Source organism: Colobus angolensis, unplaced genomic scaffold (genome assembly GCF_000951035.1).
Source record: "Colobus angolensis palliatus isolate OR3802 unplaced genomic scaffold, Cang.pa_1.0 Scaffold35, whole genome shotgun sequence".
Classification (NCBI taxonomy): Eukaryota; Metazoa; Chordata; class Mammalia; order Primates; family Cercopithecidae; genus Colobus; species Colobus angolensis.
This window is the reverse complement of record NW_012116821.1, coordinates 6,910,564-6,930,542: the sequence shown is the minus strand read 5'-3', so window position 1 is coordinate 6,930,542 and position 19,979 is coordinate 6,910,564. Positions and strand designations below refer to the sequence as shown.

The 19,979-nt window shown below is 54.9% G+C and overlaps 3 protein-coding genes and 1 long non-coding RNA gene across 4 annotated transcripts in view; 2 read left to right on the top strand and 2 right to left on the bottom strand.

The window, feature by feature from the left end:
- The window catches only part of PPIL6 (peptidylprolyl isomerase (cyclophilin)-like 6), a 53,936-nt gene extending 53,788 nt beyond the window's left edge, over window positions 1-148 (bottom strand). The window contains exon 1 of the mRNA XM_011952886.1: window positions 25-148. Within this exon, the coding sequence (XP_011808276.1) occupies window positions 25-148 (124 nt within the window). The remainder of the gene's footprint in view (window positions 1-24) is intronic.
- SMPD2 (sphingomyelin phosphodiesterase 2, neutral membrane (neutral sphingomyelinase)) lies at window positions 7-2,956 on the top strand. Its single transcript, XM_011952810.1, has 10 exons — window positions 7-196; window positions 381-477; window positions 585-661; window positions 1,005-1,098; window positions 1,241-1,330; window positions 1,574-1,656; window positions 1,783-1,915; window positions 2,010-2,114; window positions 2,301-2,454; window positions 2,551-2,956. The coding sequence occupies exons 1-10, from the start codon at window positions 147-149 to the stop codon at window positions 2,937-2,939; spliced, it is 1,272 nt and encodes a 423-aa protein (XP_011808200.1). The 5' UTR covers window positions 7-146; the 3' UTR covers window positions 2,940-2,956.
- Window positions 2,957-3,092: 136 nt separating this feature from the next.
- MICAL1 (microtubule associated monooxygenase, calponin and LIM domain containing 1) lies at window positions 3,093-14,664 on the bottom strand. Its single transcript, XM_011952809.1, has 26 exons — window positions 14,634-14,664; window positions 13,705-13,916; window positions 12,953-13,263; window positions 12,652-12,859; window positions 12,283-12,387; window positions 11,520-11,624; window positions 11,255-11,410; window positions 10,610-10,710; window positions 9,310-9,567; window positions 8,978-9,093; window positions 8,669-8,795; window positions 8,412-8,493; window positions 7,731-7,881; window positions 7,207-7,397; window positions 6,927-7,015; window positions 6,734-6,775; window positions 6,421-6,504; window positions 6,136-6,292; window positions 5,761-5,837; window positions 5,167-5,443; window positions 4,800-4,888; window positions 4,438-4,551; window positions 4,232-4,325; window positions 3,934-4,033; window positions 3,763-3,836; window positions 3,093-3,369 (listed from the first exon to the last, which is right to left on the bottom strand). Exons 2-26 carry the CDS (start codon window positions 13,724-13,726, stop codon window positions 3,221-3,223), a joined length of 3,279 nt encoding a protein of 1,092 aa, XP_011808199.1. The 5' UTR covers window positions 13,727-13,916; window positions 14,634-14,664; the 3' UTR covers window positions 3,093-3,220.
- A 437-nt stretch (window positions 14,665-15,101) lies between these two features.
- On the top strand, window positions 15,102-16,846 carry LOC105519455. Its single transcript, XR_001002968.1, has 2 exons — window positions 15,102-15,953; window positions 16,758-16,846. It is a non-coding gene; the product is annotated as an uncharacterized LOC105519455 (long non-coding RNA).
- The last annotated feature ends 3,133 nt before the right edge of the window (window positions 16,847-19,979 follow it).

Genomic DNA, 19,979 nt, shown 5'->3' with positions numbered 1-19,979 from the left:
GAGCCACGCGAGCTTGGTGCCCACCTGTGCGCGCCGCCTGCGTGGTAGGAGCAGCCCGGGGAGAAGGCGCCGCCGGCCGCCCCCGTCCCCACCGCGGCTGTCGCTGGGGAGCTAGAGCCGCCTTGCGCCCCTGGTGTGCCCCAGCCATGAAGCCCAACTTCTCCCTGCGACTGCGGATCTTCAACCTCAACTGCTGGTGAGCGCGTCCGCGGAGTGCGGTCTGGGGGCCGCCTTCCGGTCGCACCCATGCAGCCTTCCTCACCCCATCCCGCGCCACGATCTCAGGGTGTCGGGGAACCCGAACCTCCAAAGTCCACATCTGGCCCCAGCGCCGGTGGTCCCAGCGGTCACCTCACCTGCCCCGCTCTTCCCTTCCTTAGGGGCATCCCCTACTTGAGCAAGCACCGGGCCGACCGCATGAGGCGCCTGGGCGACTTTCTGAACCAGGAGAGCTTTGACCTGGCTTTGCTGGAGGAGGTGAGATTGTGCAGCACCATGTGGAACCCAGGCTGGAAGGAGGGCACCTGGGGGCAGACCTTCCCCCTAGGGAAAGGCCAGGCAGACATCCTCACCGCTTCCCTTAGGTGTGGAGTGAGCAGGACTTCCAGTACCTGAGACAGAAGCTGTCGCCTACCTACCCAGCTGCACACCACTTCCGGAGGTGAGAAGCCCACGGGCCTAAAGCCTGTTTTCATCCCAGGAGGCTCTTGGCCCTGCCAGCCTTTCCCTATCCTGCCTGCACCCTCCAGTCTCCTCCAGCCTTCTCTGCCTCTGGATGTGAGAAGGGGAAGGGTGAACCAAGAAGGTCCTATGACTTCAGCCCATTTCAGCTTTGTTTTCTGGTTACCATATACTCCTCCAGAGGCTGTTGCCTTTGTTCTAGGGCTAGTCCCAGCAGTAGAAAAAGAAAAAAATAGCTGATCAAAGCTGGAAGACAAGGGAGGGGAAGAGGGCTGGGTGTCTCTCCCTGTTTTTCTGGTTATTAAGCAGGGCTTGGCTTTCAGCGGAATAATTGGCAGTGGCCTCTGTGTCTTCTCCAAACACCCAATCCAGGAGATCACCCAGCATGTCTATACCCTCAATGGCTACCCCTACATGGTAAGCCAGACCTCTGACCTCTTCCACCTCCCTTCCCCACCTCCAGTAATACAAGGTACAGGAGGCAGCCCTCTGAGAGCTGCAGGGGATGGGCAGAAAGATGGTGGTGGTGCCCTGAGTTTCTGTCTCCTCCTGCCTGCAGATCCATCATGGTGACTGGTTCAGTGGGAAGGCTGTGGGGCTGCTGGTGCTCCATCTAAGCGGCATGGTGCTCAACGCCTATGTGACCCATGTGAGTGAAGCTGGCAGTGCCTAGGGCTGGGACATGCAGCCCAGTCCTGGGACAGAGAGATGGTACTCCTCTAGCTCTAATGCCTGGGGGTGAGGTGTGGGGGCAAGATCTTATAAGGAAGCAATGGGCAAGGCTTATCCATTCTATACCAAACACCATGCCAAGTGACAGACACAGGCTTGATTCAGACATACCCCTGGGACCCTCAGTCTTATCTGCTGTGATCTCATCTGTCTTGCTCAGCTCCATGCCGAATACAATCGGCGGAAGGACATCTACCTAGCACATCGTGTGGCCCAAGCTTGGGAACTGGCCCAGTTCATCCAGTGTGTGAGCCTGGGTTTGAAAGGGGAAGGGGGATGGGACCCAGGGGCTGGGGGTGGACAAGGCCCCAGTCATGGGGAAGAGCTGATGAGGGAAGAACTCCCGCCTCACCAAGCTGGTTTCCCCAGCCACACATCCAAGAAGGCAGATGTGGTTCTGTTGTGTGGAGACCTCAACATGCACCCAGAAGACCTGGGCTGCTGCCTGCTGAAGGAGTGGACAGGGCTTCGTGATGCCTACCTTGAAACTCGGGACTTCAAGGTGAGAGGACTTGCCTGTTACTTCCCCACCTATATCCCCAGCTTCTCATCCTCCTCCTTCCCCACATCCTAGCATGAGCCAATGATTCCCTTAGGGCTCTGAAGAAGGCAACACCATGGTACCCAAGAACTGCTACGTCAACCAGCAGGAGCTGAAGCCATTTCCCTTTGGTGTCCGCATTGACTACATGCTTTACAAGGTTGAGCTCCTCCCCTCAACACACTTTCATCCGCTGTCTCTTTGTCTACCACCAACCTGTATAGATCCTTTGCTCAACTAGTCTAGTCTTGGACCACTGATGGTTGGAAAGTGGGGTAGCCAGGAGCTGGTTCTCTGAGAAGAGGCCCTCATATATAAGCTTCTCTCTGGCCCTTACTTTTCCTAGGCAGTTTCTGGGTTTTACATCTCCTGTAAGAGTCTTGAAACCACTACAGGCAACGACCCTTACAGCGGCACCCCCCTTTCCGATCATGAAGCCCTGATGGCTACTCTGTTTGTGAGGCACAGCCCCCCACAGCAGAACCCCAACTCTACCCACAGTGAGTCACCCCCACCCTTTCCTTGGCCCTTACCCCGCTTGAAGCAGCCCTTCCACTCTTGACTCTGTCCTGCCCCACTGCCCTGCCCTGTTACAGGACCAGCAGAGAGGTCGCCGTTGATGAGTGTGCTAAAGGAGGCCTGGATGGAGCTGGGTCTGGGCATGGCTCAGGCTCGCTGGTGGGCCGCCTTCGCTAGCTATGTGATTGGCCTGGGGCTGCTTCTCCTGGCACTGCTGTGTGTCCTGGCGGCCGGAGGAGGGGCCAGGGAAGCTGCCATACTGCTCTGGACCCCCAGCGTAGGGCTGGTGCTGTGGGCAGGTGCATTCTACCTCTTCCACGTGCAGGAGGTCAATGGCTTATATAGGGCCCACACTGAGCTCCAGCATGTGCTAGGAAGGGCAAGGGAGGCCCAGGACCTGGGCCCAGAGCCTCAGCCAGCCCTACTCCTGGGGCAGCAGGTGGGGGACAGAACTAAAGAACAATAAAGCTTGGCACTTTAATGGCTCTGCCTTTTTACTTGTAGAGGCAATGGGAGCCAGGGGTCAGTGTGACTGTCACACTACAGACCTTTAGGCTCCTACACATCTCCTGTCCCCATACATGCCCCCACCTCCCACCTGTAGGCAGTGTGAGCCCTGTTTGTGGCAGAAACATTTTAATTGTAAACAGCAAGGCTCTCTGCCAGGCAGCCCAGATGAACGGGGTGGCACTGTGCTGGGGTGAAGTGTTTTCCTTGTGGGAAGGAAAGCAGACAGTCCACCCTCTTCTAGCCCTGGGCCCCTGTCCCCAAGGCCAGCTCGCTGAGCCTGCGCTCCTCCTGGAAGCGGATGAGGGCATCTCTCTGGTTGACCAAATCCACCAGCTTCCTCAGGACCTGGTCCTCAGCCTGCCGATCAGCAGCTGTCTTTAGGGTTTCTAAAACGGGGGAGACAAAGCTTAGCGAACAGGGAACTAGGCAGGGAAGCAGGAAAGCCACAGCCTAATCCCAGCCTATGTGATTTCTATAACCCGGGCTTTGTTTCCTAAGCTGCCAAATTAGGACGGTTGCCAACACCAGTGGTTTTCTAGCACTACTGAGCAGCACCACTTTTTTTTTTTTTTAAAGGAGATCTTGTATAAAAGCCAACTGTGCAGCTCTGATTGAACTGAAGTGAGAAGGGGCTTTGGAGCCCCCTCCTCTGGCTTCCTTCTGAATTGTCTCAGAGGTACACAGACTAGAGGACCATGCTGCTTGGTCAGTATCTGAGATCATGAGGCTTGCATGACACAACCCTGGGATGTGTCTGCCTCTCCCCACATTTCACCTACCTTCCCGGTTCATGTAGCCTCGTAGCTCCTGGTCCAGCTGCCACTGTTTCTCCTCCAGGTTCAACTCCTGCACCCTGTGGAGGTCAGGGATTGTAGAAGCAGAGCTGTCTAGGGTGCCCAAAGGGCTGGAGCCTGGCCCGAGGGCCACTGTCACCATCCCCTTCCCCTTACGTGATCATGAGCTCAGCCTCCTCAGCCACCAGGCTGTTTTTCTTGTCAACGAGCTGTAGCAGCTGTCCTACCCATAGTTTCTTTTGCTGTTCTGGGGAACCTGAGAAGGAAGATGGGTGGGGTGGTCAGGAGGTTCCCAGCCAGCACTAAAGGAGTCACAGGCTTAGGGGCCACCGGAGAGCAGGGTGTCACAGGTATGTGTTAGCTGTGTGGCATAGCCACTGGGACTCCTATGGGCCGGAGCATGGAGCTGAACACAGTGCTAGGAGGCAGAGGGGTGTCCTAGCTTGTCACTCACTGCTCTGGCGCCTCAGGGCCAGCTCCAGCTTCACGCCCTCGGCCTCTAGCTCCCTCAGGGCACCCTCGATCTCATTTAGTCGCCGTTGGATGGTCTGAGGGGTACAAGACAGGATACCCAGGAGTCTCTGGGTTGCTCAAGAACAGAGCACTGGAGGAACTCAGAACTTTGACCCCATCAGAATTTTGGGAACCCTTGGGCTTCACCTGGGCCTTGTGGAACCTCTTCATCTCCTCCTCCTTCGCACGGCGCAGCAGAGTCCGACGCCATGTTGGGTAGTCATTCATGGTGCCTGAGGTCTTGGCAAAGGTCTGCAGGGCCTGTGGGAGGATCAGGCCAGTCAGGGATAGGGCCTGGGCCCCCTGGTGGATAGGAGTGTTGTTTGGAAAGGCAGAAAAGAACCCGTGCTGGAAGTGGGGTAAGCTCTGATAGAAAAGGTGGAGGCCAGAGATATGACAGGCTGAGTGAGAAGACTTTCCAAGAGAAGGGTGCAGAGGACGGAGTGCAGTGCAAGTTTCTCCTGTAGTGGGCTGGAGAGCGTTTCGTGGCTGCACACTGGCCCACTCACCTGTTCCACATCTGAGTCCAAAGGTACATCTTCTTCCTCCTCACTGGAGGAGGAACTCTCTTCTTCCTCCTTCTCCATGGCCACAAGAGCTGAGAAGAAGAAGAACTGAGAAGTTCTACTGCCTGCAGCACCTGCCCCAGTCAGGCAACAAAGAGCATGGTGGTGACGGAGGCCCTGCAAGTCTGGTGAAGACTGAATGTGTGTGTTGGGGCATGGGAGGAACTGAGAAGAATGGAGCAGAGGAGAGGCTGCCATGGCCTGGGATCCCCACAACTTCCCTCTCTATTCCCCAGAATTCCTCTGCAGGAAGACAGTGCTCCCACCCTGTCCCATCCTGGGTCAGCACATCTGCGAGGATGGCAGTTACCTTGAGGGCTCTGGACTGACAGGCCCCAACCCACAAAGCTGCTCTCCAGGGCGTGGCGGGCCAAGGCGGAGCAGCTGCGGGGGGGCTTAGGTGGAGGCTCCATTTCCGGGTCAGGGGTAAGGTTAAGGGAGGACAACCGCTGGCGCTCCAGGCTGGAGAGGTGGATCCGCCGACGGGTGGGCTGGCTGGGATCTGGAACAGGACCGGCCCCCTCCTGCGAGGCTGTGGGAGTTGAGAGGCCTGGTGGCATGCTATTCTCACTTGGTGTGGGGAGCTCCTGGAAAAGCCACCATGTGGTCTGGTCAGTGACCTGCCCAGGGTGGGGTGAGGTTGTGGGGTGAGGCTACCCCTTTGGAGCAAAAGTGAGCCTTGGCATTCATCTGCTTAAAACTGTTTACGAACAGTGTCCGGCTGTGTTTTAGATACTTGAGAGAACAAGAAGTGTAAGCAGACAGGCATCCCTGCCTTCACAGAGCTTACATGCTAGTAGAGGAAGATGTTCAGTTACCCCCAGCAGAGCGCTGGTTTGATAAGACCCTCTTCCTCTTCCTCTTCCCATGCCCCAGTACACACACATGCCTTCACAGTCTTTACCGGACTCTCGGGGCCTCCATCACTGCCTTCTACTTTGTGGTCTGGCTGGGGCAGGTGCTGGAGGCAGTAGAAATGTCCTGGAAAGGGTAGAGAGAAGAGGCATCTAGTGTGGGCAGCCCAGTGCCCAGACACGCAACAAGTTTATGAAGGAAGGCGGGGAAAACAAGACAGATTTGCAGGTGAATTTCTGCCAGCCTCCTGTTCCTCAGAACCACGTATCTGGAGCTTTGGAGGGGACAGAGAAGACCCTGAGCTCAGGAGAACGAAGTGCCATCTTGAGCCTGTTTCCACCCTGTGCCCCTCTACCTCAAGCTCTTTGTGCCCCAGGCAGGACCAGGCCAAGAGTCTCTCTGGAGGTCTCCCAGGCCCACTCACCATCTCCTGGGTGCTGCTCGTAGCCACCTGGCCATAGTGTGGCCTCACAGGTGTGGCAGCGGAAGCAGCTCCGGTGGAAGAAATGGCCGTCGACACAGAGGCGTTCCAGGACATAGAGGTGTTCCCCACAAAGTGCACAGAGGTCCCCGGCACCAGCCTGCGTGGACCCCCAGGACACGGGGTCAGGTAGAGCCAAGGCCAGCTCCAAAGTTCTTTCCCTCCCATGAAATGTCCCCGCCTTGCCCTCCCCAGGCCTCTGCCTGCACACGAGGCCCTGGCTCTCACCTCCTGGTGTTGGGATGGGGGTGTCAGGGGTACACCAGGCTCTGGGTCAGATGGCACCTCAGTACTTGGGCTCTCGGCGTCCATCTAAGGAGGTAAGTGCTCAGGCAGGGAGGGTAGAGGGGCAGGGCCAGCTGGGAGGGGATATGTACAGATGAACAGAAGGGGCTGAAGGGAAGGGGAGTGAGACTAGGCAGGGAGGCTGGATGGGGGGTTTTAGGACCTGGGATGGGGGCGATGAGAAATCGGGAAGACAGTATCAGGAAAGGGGATAAAATGTGGGGTAGGAGACCCACCCGCCCCTGCTTGCATTTACCTCCAAGCGCAGCTTCTTGCCACCAGCATCCTCTGCATTTTCCTGCAATAAGTCCTAACAGCTCTGAGTGTGACGTTTTGAGCCCCCAGTCCTTGCCACTTTCTGAATGTCTTCACCATCACTCCAGGATCTCCACTGGGTACCCCCTGCCCACTCCTCCCTGCTCAGCTCCAGCCCTGCCTAGACTCTTCACCTTGGCCCGGGATCGCTGCAGGGTCCTCTGAAGTTTACCAAGGAATAATACAGCACTGGAGGTCCCTGGGGAGGCCTGGCTGACAGGGCCTGCAGGGAGAGCCAGGGCATCAGTGTGGATGGGGGTGCCAACACTGTACCCCTAGAACAGACAGTCACTCCCCAACCCAGCAGGACACCTCTCCCAAGCTGGCCTTCAGAGGGTGCCTTCTCCCTCTTTCTGTCACACACACAGACACCTCCCCATCCCACCTATCCTGCCCGCCTTCCTTTCAAGTCACCTGGGCTGTGGGCCGTGCTCTTGAAGGCGCTGTGGAAGTGGCTGAGGTAGGCAATGAGGCCCAGTGGGTCGCTCCCTGCCACCACGGCCTGTGCAGACACCACCGGTGTGATGCCCAGCTCATGCTCTGCCACCTTTAGTGCCCAGGCAGTTGCTTCCAGAGCCCCCAGCCCCTGCAGCTCTGAGGGTTCCCTGTGGGGTGTCAGGGAGAAAAGCCAGCTAGAGACAAGAACCTAGCCCCACTGAGGGGAGAAGGGGCAGCAGGAGGGGAGGGACAGCAAGCAGTGGCTGGGGTACAAGAAGGCTTGAAGGTAGGTGTGCAGTCTCTGCTACCCAGTGCCCAATCCAGTGACACTACTGGCTTTGGCGGCCTGTGCCATTCACAAAGCTCTCCACTACCTGAACGCATTAGAGTCTCACAAGACTGTCGGCAGATGCAAGGAAGCACAGTCTCTAGGACTCAACTGGATGTGCTAACTCCTACACTGAGATCATGAGAGAGAGGTGGGTCTGTCAGGGACTCACAGCAGGCCAGGCTGCAACCGGTGCACCAGGGCACACAGAGCTAGCCCATCAGTCCAGGAGGAAGACAGGTCGGAGACGTGGACTCCTGGGTACCCAGCTGTCTGCTCCTGGCACCAGCGTAGCAGCTCCTCCTGGGTGCCTGCCGACCCGCCTGCCGACCCTGGGAGAGAAGGCTGCGCTGTGCCCAAGGTCCCCTCTGCCCATCCCAGGCATATAGGGAGCCCAGCTGCTGGGTGTGGGGGTTCTGTAGGGGAGGAGGAGCCAGGGACCCACTTCTACTAGGGCACCAGCCTAAAGCTCACTGTCAGCAGCCCTCCTTCATCCCAATTCTCTTTTTAAAAAATCTCTTTGGAATAAAGTAGAGGAGTGAATAAAGTGAAATCGCAACTGGCCACATAGAGGGCAGCAGACTAAACTGGGAGCAGGGGAGATTGCCAGCACCACTGTGGCTGTAGTGGTGGTGAAAACACTGAAGCGCTTCCACTCAGACTGGCAGCCAGCTGCTGCCTGTGCAGTGCTGCCCCTCTGTTCCTCCAGCAGGCCCCAACCAACCCACCAGCCAACAACGAGTGCTCCGGCACGCTGCTCCTGTCCTGAGGCTGCAGCTGCTTTGCGGGGGCCACTTGGGCCTCACTGGGTAGTACATATTTTGGTCACCGCTCAGGAAGAAGGTCTGCTCACCGGTGGTTGGCATCCCTGCATCTATCTTGTCGTTGTTCCTCTGCACAGGCTCCTTGGTTAGCACATCATACAGGTCTCGTACCTAAGGCAGCCCCGCTCAGGTCTCAAGGCAGGCTGGCCACACAGCCCCTCAGTCCAGGGGTAAGGGCCTGCCGGGGATAGGATTGACCCCAAAGGGCAGTGACTGGGCAGGGAGGGCCTGACCTGGGGGGAGGGGGTTGGCTTGGGAAGCCTGGTGGGGGTGCCGGGGGTCTGACCTGATTGGGGGTCACTGCCCGGAGGTTCAGGTTGGGGTAGCGGGTGGCTGGGTCCAGCCCATACTGGGCCACATTGCGATGCATGTTTTCTGGGGATGTCTGTGACAGAAGCTGGTACAGGCTCTCACTGAGGGGGTGAGGGTAAGGGGCAGGGGCATGAATGGGAGGGCACCTGTCAGCACCCATCTCTCAGGAACTGCCAGGCCTTCTGCCTATTTTCTCCATCTATTCACCCAGCACCCCTTCCCCTCTTCCTGAGCCTTGTCACATGTCCTGCCCTACCCATACCCCCCTCAACTCAGGTCTCACCGCTCAGCCAACACCTCTAGGGGCTCAGCGCCCTCTGCCCACCGCTTCACCATCCAGGCTGCATCAAAGGCTGCCAGGAAGCCCCGTGCCACTCCAGTGCCCAGGGGCCAGAAGGGCTGCAGTGTCAGAGGAATAGGAAGCAGCTCAGGGAGAATCCAACAAGTGCATCCCAAGCCCAGACACCCACCAAGATCACGGCAGAAGGGGCCGTCCCCACACCAGGCAGCCCTTAGCTCCTCCCCTCCACAGGCAGACCTTTTTATCCCCTCCTCCATACTAGGCTCACTTCCCTCCCCTAACCATGAAACTCCTGTGCCTCCTGAACCCCTCACCTCCACCAGGCAGTCCCCCACCAGTCCCAGCAGCAGGCGGGCACCATGCTTCTCTTGCACACGAGCAGAACTCTCTGCCCGCATCATGCTTGTGAAGTCAAAGGCAGAGACATCAGGCTGCCTGTGGGCATCCTGGGCAAACTCTAGTTTCCCGAGCTTGCCATGCGTGGCAAAGTCAGCAGCTGCCCGGGCAAAGCGCTGCAGAGCCTCGGGCACCACATTGGCACTGCCCAGCAGCCGATCGGTGTCTGGCCAGTCCTGTATGGTCAACAGAGCAGAACCTCAGAGAACTCTGAGAGCAGGGTCAGTGGGCCAGTGTCGCCCCCTTGGGCGCAGAAGGTGCACATCCTGGGGCCCAGAGAAGGAAGGGGCTACCCTAGACTACACAGCAGTTGAAGGCTGAGCTGGGACTAGAATTCCAGTAGGCTGGAATTCTCAAAGCCCTTTCCTCAGCACTCACCCTGCTTCTGGGGTCCCAGGCTGTTCTGCCTATATCACTACTGTCATATACTTGCCATAAACTCAAGAGCTTTAGTTTGTCCATCACTTAAGAGACAACATGTCTAATTTATCAGGGTACTCATGAGAATTAGATAAGACAATGCAAATTTAACTCTAAACACAGTATCTAGCACATGGTAGGCACTCAACTAATTCATTCATTCAGCAAATACATACTGAGTGCTTACTATGTATTTGGCACTGTTCCAGGTACTGGCAATTAGCAGCAAGCAACAAAGAGACAAAAATGCCTGTCCTCAGGGAGCTGACACATACCTACTGTGGCTGGTATAAGGTGTTTAGCCCAGAATATGATTTCTGTTGCCTTGTAAATCCCAGGGTAAATAACTTTTTTTTTTTTTTTTTTTTTTTAAAGACAGTTTCATTTTGTTGCCCAGGCTGGAGTGCAGTGGCACAATCTTTGCTCAGTGCAACTTCCACCTCCCAGGTTCAAATGATTATCCTGCCTCAGCCTCCCGAGTAGCTGGGATTACAGGCGCCCACCACCACACCCAGCTAATTTTTGTACTTTTAGTAGAGACGGGGTTTTACCATGTTAGCCAGGCTGGTCTTGAACTCCTGACCTCAGGTGATCCACCTGCCTCGGCCTCCCAAAGTGCTGGGATTACAGGCGTGAGCCACCATGCCTGGCCGAGAGAACTTTTAGAGGTGAAGTTAATGCCAGGACAAAGGCAGGAGAGGACGGGGTCCCCACACCCAGGTGTCGACTATGTCCAAGCCTAGCCTCTGCCTCCCGGGGCTCACCACCCTGCCTCTCCCAGCCAGAACTGGGCCTCACCTGGCGCAGCACCCCCAGCCGCAGCAGGCACTGCTTTTTGGCTGTCATCACAAAGTAGTGGGTGTCATCCTTGTAGTACACAATGTTCTCCAGATCAATGCCTGGGGGTACAGGCCAGGGGAGAGGAGATACGTCTCCTGATAATGTATCACCTTCCCCAAACATTCCAACACGACCAGACCTCTGAGCCGGGATCCCAGCTTAGGCTGCAGTGACTGCTCCACACATAGAACCCTATGAGTCCTGATGATGCAAACAACCATCTGCCCCAGGCCCAGGAGGCCTGAGGGCTTAGAGCAAAGAGGGAAGCTTGGAGGGGCTGGCATTTGGGAGATCTGCACCACCTGGTCACATGGCAGTGCAAAGCCAAAGTAAACATAGGCATCTTCTTGAAGTACCACTTAAGCAAAACTCCCATACACAGGTTAATGTTTGAGAGATTCCAGGACTTTTCATGCTGGGTGGTCAACTAGGGCTGTGCCTGCTTAATCCCTGAGGGGACAGTTTCCTTCTCCTTTGCGGCTGAGACCAAAAAAACAGAAAAGTGTGGAGTTCCTTGCAGCGAGGACAGGTTTGGAAGGGAGAGGCAGGAGCCAGGCCACGGTCAGGCAAGGGGAGGGGAAATTCAGCAAGAGGGTCCCTGACCTGTGGCTTTGAGAAGGCTCTGGAAGAAGCTCTGGTTGTAGATCCTGGCTACACCACTGATCTCCGGCACCTGTGTCTCCTCCACGGTGCGTCCGTTCACAAAGTTGGCTGTGATGCCAATGGCCAGTTTGCCTCGCATTTCTCGAACTTTGAAGCCTAGAGGTGGCAGTAGGTGAACAACGGCAGGAGGAGGGTGTTATAACAATCTAGAAAGGCCCAGGAGGTGCCAGAGATGCTGGCTTCTTTGAGGGAAGTGATCACTCACCTTCAGGGACGAATTTACCTCCTGCAGCAGAGATAAGGACGTCAAATTCATAGTTGGCCAGCTGGGCAGGGGGGTTGGGTTGGAGCTGGGCACGCCAGCCACTCCCTGGGGCAGGGGGTACGAGAGGCACAAAGGTGTAGAAGTCGTAAGAGCCCCTATACTCTCAGGGCAAGCTAGTGAAATCATCAAAACATGTATAAAGGGCTCTCTGGTTTAGAAAGCAATGATACATTATCTATCAGATTACACCTGCACAGCAGCCATGGAAGGCAGGTAAGGAAGGAAGTGCTATTCTTGTTTTGCAAATGCTCAACCTGAGGCTCAGAGTTGCTTGCCCAAGGCCACACTATTAGAAAAGGAGACTCCTAGCTGGCGCAGTGGGTCACACCTGTATTCCCAGCACTCTGGGAGACCAAGGCAGGTGGATCACTTGAGGTCAGGAGTTTGAGACCAGCCTGGCTGACATAGCAAAACCCCATCTCTACTTAAAAAAATACAAAAATTAGCTGGGCATGGTGGCACATGCCTGTAATCCCAGCTCCTCGGGAGGCTGAGGCAGGAGAATCGCTTGAAACTGGGTGGCAGAGGTTGCAGTGAGCCGAGATTGTGCCACTGCACTCCAGCCTGGGTGACAGAGCGAGCGAGACTCTATCTCAAAACAAAACAAAAACAAAAAAGGCCACTCCTGGCCCACCCTTTTTCAGATACTGGCCAAGTTCTTGATGGAGGAGGGGGAGGTTCCAGGGAGCATAGAAATACTTACCCTTTCTGGGAGGGGGCTGGAGGCCAGTGAAAGTGACACCCCAGTGAATTTCCACCCCCAGCAGCAATACTACCTTCAGCAGAAGCAGCTGGAGCTGCCGGATGCCTGGAAGGGAGAGGACATTAGGAACAGGGACCCTAGGGCAGCACAAGCTCCCCACGAACCAGTGTGTGCCTGGTCAGACTGGAAAAGGTTGTAGCGATCACTCAGCCCAGAAGACCACTTATAGATGGGGGACCTGAATCTTCAAGGTCACCTGGCTGATACGGATCTTATCCACTTCGACTCTTGGCTGGCCCAGCATTTCCCCACTGGCCTGCCTCTAGGCCCAGCCTCACCCGCCCCTCCAGACCACCACGTGGTGCTCACTGATGTGGTCCAGGGTGCCAGTGCAGAAGCGCCCATAGAACTTCTTAGCACCAAGTGCCCGGAGGTCGTGGATGGTGAAGGGCCAGAGATGGAGCACGTTGTGGCGAGAGAACTTGGTGCGCTTTTCCACCAGCACCACTCGGGCACCCAGCAGTGCCAGCTCCACAGCGACCCGCAGCCCACAAGGTCCGGCACCTACCACCAGGCACTGTGAACACACAGGGCAGTGAGGGCATGGCATCCTGTCCCTCCTCTGACTCCCCCTATTCTCCACACCCCATCCCAGGCACTGTGTATCCACCTTGGTGCTGGTGCAGGCCCGGCCCTGCTGGTAGACAGGCTGGCCTGCTCGCTTGTCCAGCTTGGTCCACAGTGACTTGGCACTCCAGTAGTTGAGCTGGTCCTTGATCTTGTGGTACTGGGGCAGCCCCCCACCGGGCTCCAGTCCCAGGGCCCCACATAGCTCCTGGAAGCTGCTCAGCACGTCCTGGCACAGCTGGGCCTGCAGGAAGCTCTCAAAGTGGGCATGCGCTGGGTTGGTGGAGGTGGGTGAAGCCATGGAGGCCTCCCTGGGGCTCCCGGGGAGGGCAACAGCTGGGCAGAGGCAAGTGGCTGGAGAGGTGGAAAAAGAAGGGGAAGAGGCTGGAGAACAGAAGAAATAAAAAAGAAGGGGAGGCGAAGAGAGCAGGCTGGTGTCCCCAGGGAGCTCGGGATTCACCAGTGATTGGCTTTGCTCCTCCCAGCCCACTCCCCTGCCAGCATCTGCTCCAGAGACAGCTGCTATCCCGTCCACTCACAAGTGAAATCTGCCAAATTTGGAAGTGAAAAACATTAGTCTTGGGCACAGAGGGCAGATGGGACACCAGGGGAGCCTCCAGCTCAGCCTCCCTGTCCAGGGTTCTCCAAGCCGTTGGGTAGGAATTCTTAGCCTGCCTGCCTTAGGCCTTGGAATCAGGGCGTGGGGGGATTTCTTAGATGTGGAGAGGACAGAGCTGCCTTTGCATGCAACACATGGACAGATCTGATACCCACAACCCCAGCTGCCGCGCACACATCCTGCCCCATCTCCCGCCATACGTCCCTGTGCCGGGCGCCCCTCGATGTCCTCAGTGCCACGCTGGGTGTGAGAAGTGCCTCATGGCAAGGGCAAAGTTTTCCTCAGCACTCGTGCTTGCCTCCTGACAGAGAAACAGCCTCTGTCCGCGTGGGTTCCACTTCCCACCACCAAACTACCTCAACAAACGGCGGGAGGATGTTGCGACTGACTGGGGAACAGAGGCCTGGGTCTATTTCTGATGCACTGTGGTCAAAACACTTCCTCTGTGAATGTGCCCTGCTCCAGGGGGCCGTGGGTAGGGCTGGGGGTCTACTGCAGCCGGGTTCGCCCCTCCCAGGTTCCCCCCTCCCGGATCGACCCCGCCCCGCCCCCTGTGCGCCGGGGCGCGCTCTCCCAAGAATCTCCGGAGACAAGGCCTCGCTTTGTCGCCCCCTCCCACGCCACCTGAAGGGTGCCCGAGGGGGTTTCTCACGCGGGTCCCGGAAGGGATCAGAGGGTAAGGAGGAGGCGGGGTGTTCATGGCAGCGTTAGGGAGGGTGAGTGGCAGCAGCGGGGGCACGTCTCTGAGGCTCTGGCCCCTCCACCCTCCAGCTGCCCCTTCGTTCCCAGCCCGCCGCGCCGAGACAAGAGATGAAAGCCTCCCGCTGCGGGCCGCCCGGACGAAGGCAGACGGAATCTTAAGACGGAAGGGCAAAGATCCTTCTTGGGGGTGGAGAGTGGAAGGAGGAAGACCTCGGCGAAAGGGAAGAAAGGGGCAACCCAGCCTGGAAACGCCAGGACAAAGGCTGTGAGAGAGGTGGAGCGGTCTGAAAGGATGGAGAGGGAGCTGGTCCGCGGGCGGCAGCAGTGGGGGTCCCCGACACTCTGGACGACAAAGTCCGGACGCGGGGTGAGCAAGGCTGGGCTGAAGGAAGACCTGCCCGACCTGCCAGGCGTGGTTCCCGAGCGCCCGCGGCCGCATTTCCCCGGAAGCGCACCCCACCTCACTCCACGCAGCCGCGGGGCGCGCAGCTGGCTCCGCTGGACGACTTACCGGCGGCTCCGGGACCGGGAGGGGCCGCTTCCTGCCGGGCTGGTAACCCGGTCTGAGCGGGTGGGAGGGCGGGGTCGGAAACGCCGAGATCGGGCGGGGATGCTGGGATGCGGGGCGGCCCCCGGCGTACGCCTGGAGTGCCGCGGAGTGTGGCTTCCGCGAGGGGCGCGGGGCGCCGCCGGGGCTTTATTCGCGCTTCATTAGCATCTCATTACTTCTGGATCCCCCCCACCGCCTCCAGCGGGGACAGTCCCGGGCCCGCCCACGCCTGCAGGGTGGCGCCCCAGGGCGTGGCGCTGCGGTCTCCCGGTTCCGCTCTGGGGCCTCTGTATGGGTCTGGCCTGATGGGGGCCGAGGAGTTCGAGGGTCAGGGCTCCTGGTGCTGGACCACGCACCCTCGGTCTGGGCACCTTCCCGGCGCCTGCGTGTGCAAGGCTAGCTCTTTCCCCGCGGCAAGCGAGGACCACCCGCACCACCCCCATTCCCGGCGCGGTCCCAGGTCCGCCGGCAGCCTCCCAGCGTCGGGCCGAGAGGGCGCTCGGGCTCCTCAAGAGGTTTGGAAAAGCCGGCGGGTCCGAGGGTGGCGCCGTAACGTCTGCGCTCTCCTCCCGTCTCCCACCTGGAGATCCACGGCCCGGGCGCCCCAGGATGGATCCTAGCACGGATTGCGCCGCCCTTGAGACAGGTCGGCCCCTCACCCCGGGCCAAGGGCAAAGGGCGCAGATTAAAAACCTGGAAACTCAGCAATCTGCAGCTTCCAAATGGATATGAGAAGTGAGAGGGAAGGGGATGGCCGGGCGGGTTAGACCACCACTGAGAGATGGGGAATGGGAGAGGTGTGTGAAAGAGAGACCAAGTCTTCAGTGTTCAATAATGCCTTAGAGTGAGGACCCACGGGACTGTCTGCTGAAAAGGGCTGAAGAGGCCTTTGGGATCAGCTTCGTCCTTTTCCCGATGAGGAAACAGCGCCTCAAGTGAAGGGACGCCTCCAGTCTTTCAGCTAGTTAATATTAAAAAACATCGTCTCTTTTATTGACCGTCATCCTATGAGTATTACCTCAACGTCAGTGCTTGCAAGAGTCCCATTTTACCAGAAAGTAAACTGAGTCACAGAGATTCTGTGACCTGCACACAGCAAGTGGCAGAGCTGTTTGGGGGCCCAGGTCTGTCTGGGCTCCACCACCCCCGGGTTGACTCAAAATGACATGAAAGGCTGGCATAAGCTGTGTCTCGTTTTTTTTTTTTTTTTGAATAGGAGTCTTGCTCTGTCGCCCAGGCTGGAGTGCAGTGGCGCGATCTCGGCTCACTGCAAGCTCCGCCTCCCAGGTTCACGCCATTCTCCTGGCTCAGCCTCCGGAGTAGCTGGAACTACAGGCACCCGCCACCACGCCCACCTAGTTTTTTGTATTTTTTTAGTAGAGACGGGGTTTCACCATGTTAGCCGGGATGGTCTCGATCTCCTGACCTCGTGATCCGCCCGTCTGGGCCTCCCAAAGTGCTGGGATTACAGGCTTGAGCCACCGCGCCCGGCCTAAGCTGTTTCTTGTTTAAAGGAAGTGACACTGCTACACTGGAAACACTAATAAAACCCAGTAATAAGAGGGTTGCTGTCCTTGAGATCCAGAGACCATAAAGAGCTGGGAAGCAATAGGGCTCTCCCTTTATTCTCATTTTGCATTTCATCTGAAAAATCTCTGAGACCCAGTAAGACCTGAACACTCACTGTTCCCAGCTCGAGCTGAGAAGCAGGCAGTGGGAGGAAAGCAAGGGAAATGTCTGTTCTCTGCCAGGAGAGGCGAGGGAATTCAGCCAGGTCACGCTCAGAAAATCAGGGCAGCCTCTCAGCTGGGCCCATCCTAGCTCGAGTGTGACACGTCATTTGGCTTGAAATTAATTTGCCGAATATCAGACACATCCATATTTAAATACATAGTGTAAAAACGTTCTAAAGTCCACTACAGTTGGGTTACCCTAGGCTCCACCTACCCAGGGTTGATTCAAAATGACATGTGAAAGGTTGGCATTATAGGAAGAGAAGCTATGTCTTGTTTAGAGGAGGTAACACTGTTACACTGGAAACACTAATAAAACTGAGGAATAAATAAGAGGGTTGCTGTCCTTGAGATCCAGAGACCTTAAGAGATCTAGAGTCAGTCCTGGGCTTCTAGAATAATCTCATTTTCCTTTCACTAGCAGATGGCACACAACTAGCTGTTCCACTTACTGCCTTTGCAAAGGCTCAGTGGGGTCTGGCTTGACTCAATGCCTTTTGCCAGTGTCATGTGGCTCTATGAATGACACATCATAAAATTTGTCTTTAAAAAAGATCAGAGAACAATAATGAGTTCATCAGTGCTAAAAACTGCTGACTTGGAGTTTCAACTCATGCTAATTAAATACTTAACATAGGGGCATAAAGCAGCAGGGAATACATTGTTCTGGAATCCAGAAGGTCTGGTTGGATTCCAGCTTTGCTTCACACTAGCCTAGTCTGACCTTGGATGTCACCAACCACACTTCCGTCTGCCCATCTCTAAATGGAGGCAATTTAATTACTCGGCCTCAGCCCATTTCTACTCCAAAATCCTATCATTCAATGTTGCCCTAAGAAATGAACAGACTAGAAGACCCAAACTAAGTTCCACTTAGAATTTCTTCCAAGAAAAAAAAAAAAAAAAAAACTCTATTAAAACTATTTATTGTTTAACTACAAGAGTTTCTCTCCTTAATTAGAATCTTGAGTCATGATTCAAATTATGTGTATATAGAACTAAAAATACTGGCACAATCACATTGGCCAATTCACACTGGATCAAATAAGTGGGTGGTACATGAAGTCAGCTTAAAAAGAGTCCCATTCTAAGGCTGGGCATGGTGGCTCATGCCTGTAATCCCAGCACTTTGGGAGGCTGAGGCGGGCAGATCACCTGAGGTCAGAAGTTCAAGACCTGCCTGACTAACATAGAGAAACCCCATCTCTATGAAAAATACAAAATTAGCCGGGCATAGTGGCGCATGCCTGTAATCCCAGCTACTCAGGAAGGCTGAGGCAGGAGAATCACTTGAACCCGGGAGGCAGAGGTTGCGGTGAGCTGAGATCGTGCTGTTGCACTCTAGCCTGGGCAACAAGGGCGAAACTCCATCTCAACCAACCAACCAACCAACAACAAAAACAAAAAAAAAAGAGTCCTATTGTAATGTTTTTGCAAACAGTAAAACCTAGCAGTAGCCTAGGTTAAACACCTGAGCCATGAAGACAGGATCTCCTTTTCTCTGCCCCATACCATGTTCTGTCACCTCCCAACTTCTCATCTCCTGGGCCTGGGGCCAGAAACTGGGTCCCTAGTACTGCAGGTGACATGTTTAAGTCACCCTATAATATGGCTTTGTACCTGCGGGCCAGTATCTTCAAGCAACAAACCCATGGTCCTGGGCCGGGAAGCTGTGGCTGCAGCATAGCCAGAGACAGAGACCGTGACGTAAAAATAGTGACATCTGCGCCAAAGGTGTAGAGAGTGCCATGAGAGGATGTGACAAGGTGGTTTGATTGAGGTTAGAGGACAGATGAGTAGTCACGAATCACAGTAAGGGCAGACAACTTTCAAGGCTGAGAAACTACCCGCCACCAAGCCCTCAGGCAGAAAAGAACTGACTATGTTTGGGGAACAGCAAGGAACCCACATGACTGGAAATGAGAATGGGGAAGAGAGTCCCAAGAGGAAGTTGGATTGGAGATTTTATTCTAAAGGCCAAGGGAAACTGTAGAAGGATTTTAAGCAGAGCAGAGACACGGTCATATTCATCTTAATAACTAATGCAAATCCATTCATTTAGCAAGGCACTCTGTTTGATCCTAAGCTAAGAGTACAATGGTGAGCCCAAACAGATCACCACTTCCAGTGGAGAAAGCCCAGCAGGAGGTAGTAGAAAGGATCAATCAGGCCTTTTCGGGAATCCAGGCAAGTGACATGTTGTACAGTGAGGATCAGAGAAGTGGATGGATTCAAAAGGTATTTCAAGGTGAAACTGACATAACATGGCCATGAAATTGGGTGTGGGGGTGAGGTGGGCTCCTTCAAGAATGACACTCAGCTTTCTCTCTTGGCTTGGAGTGGGTAAATCACAAATTTGGGGCCCCCATTCTTTTCTATTCTTCCTTCCAACCTTATTCCTCTGTATGCTGCTTTTTACTCAGTACCTTCCCCAGAAGTCAAAGCACAATTATGATTTCATACTGAGGTAACACAAGGACTCTACCCTGAGAGGCTGCAAAGATTAAACATACAAATAGGTTCAGAATCAGTTAAATACTTGCCCATATTTTTGTAATAAGACTGCCTTTGCCCTTCAAACACTAAGATTATAAGAAACATTTATCCAGAAGCCACTTAATCAAACTAAAATTATCTTGAGAGGTGGATTTTTAAAATGTAGTTTTGAACTTTGATTTAGTCTAAGGAAGCTTCAGTTTGACTTTTCATTTAACAAGGATAAAAATAATATGAATGAACTAAAACCAAGACCCAAACTATTCTTTTGGAAAATCATCTTTGAATTACATTTAAAGTGACATATTATGGATATTAGGAATTCAGAATAAAAGTTTTCTACCCTGACCCCTGCTCAAATTTTTTCCTTTTTCCACACTTCACACTGAATATAGTACCACTTTTCAGACTCACGTAAAAAAGCTAAGATCCCTTGCTGTTACCAAAATGTGTTTAAATTCCTACATTTTGTATTACTGAGAATGTGTGCTGAGTAAAGTGGCTTGTGTCTGTAATCCCAGCACTGAGAGGCTGAGGTGGGAGGATCACTTGAGCTCAGGAGTTTGAGACCAGCCCGGGCAATGTAGTGAGACCTCATCTGTAAAATAAATTTAAAAATTAGCTGAGCATGGTGGTGCATGCCTGTGGTCCCAGGTACTCAGGAGGCTAAGAGGCTGTAGTGAGCCATGATCATGCCACTGCACTTCAGCCTGTGACAGAGCAAGGCCCTATATAAAAAAAAAAAAAAAAAATGTAATCAAATGAGCTTTGGTTTAAAAGCTGTTGATGTACTATGTTTCAAGTTAGAATGGAATACATATATAAATACATACACACACACACTCCAGTCAACTAAAGTCTTTTGCTGCTTAATTATGCGTAAAGAATTTGAGAGCACGATAAACTATCATGACATTCCAGCTTCTTTTAGAGGTCACTCCTTGAGAGCTGCTATTTACAAAAGGAGGTA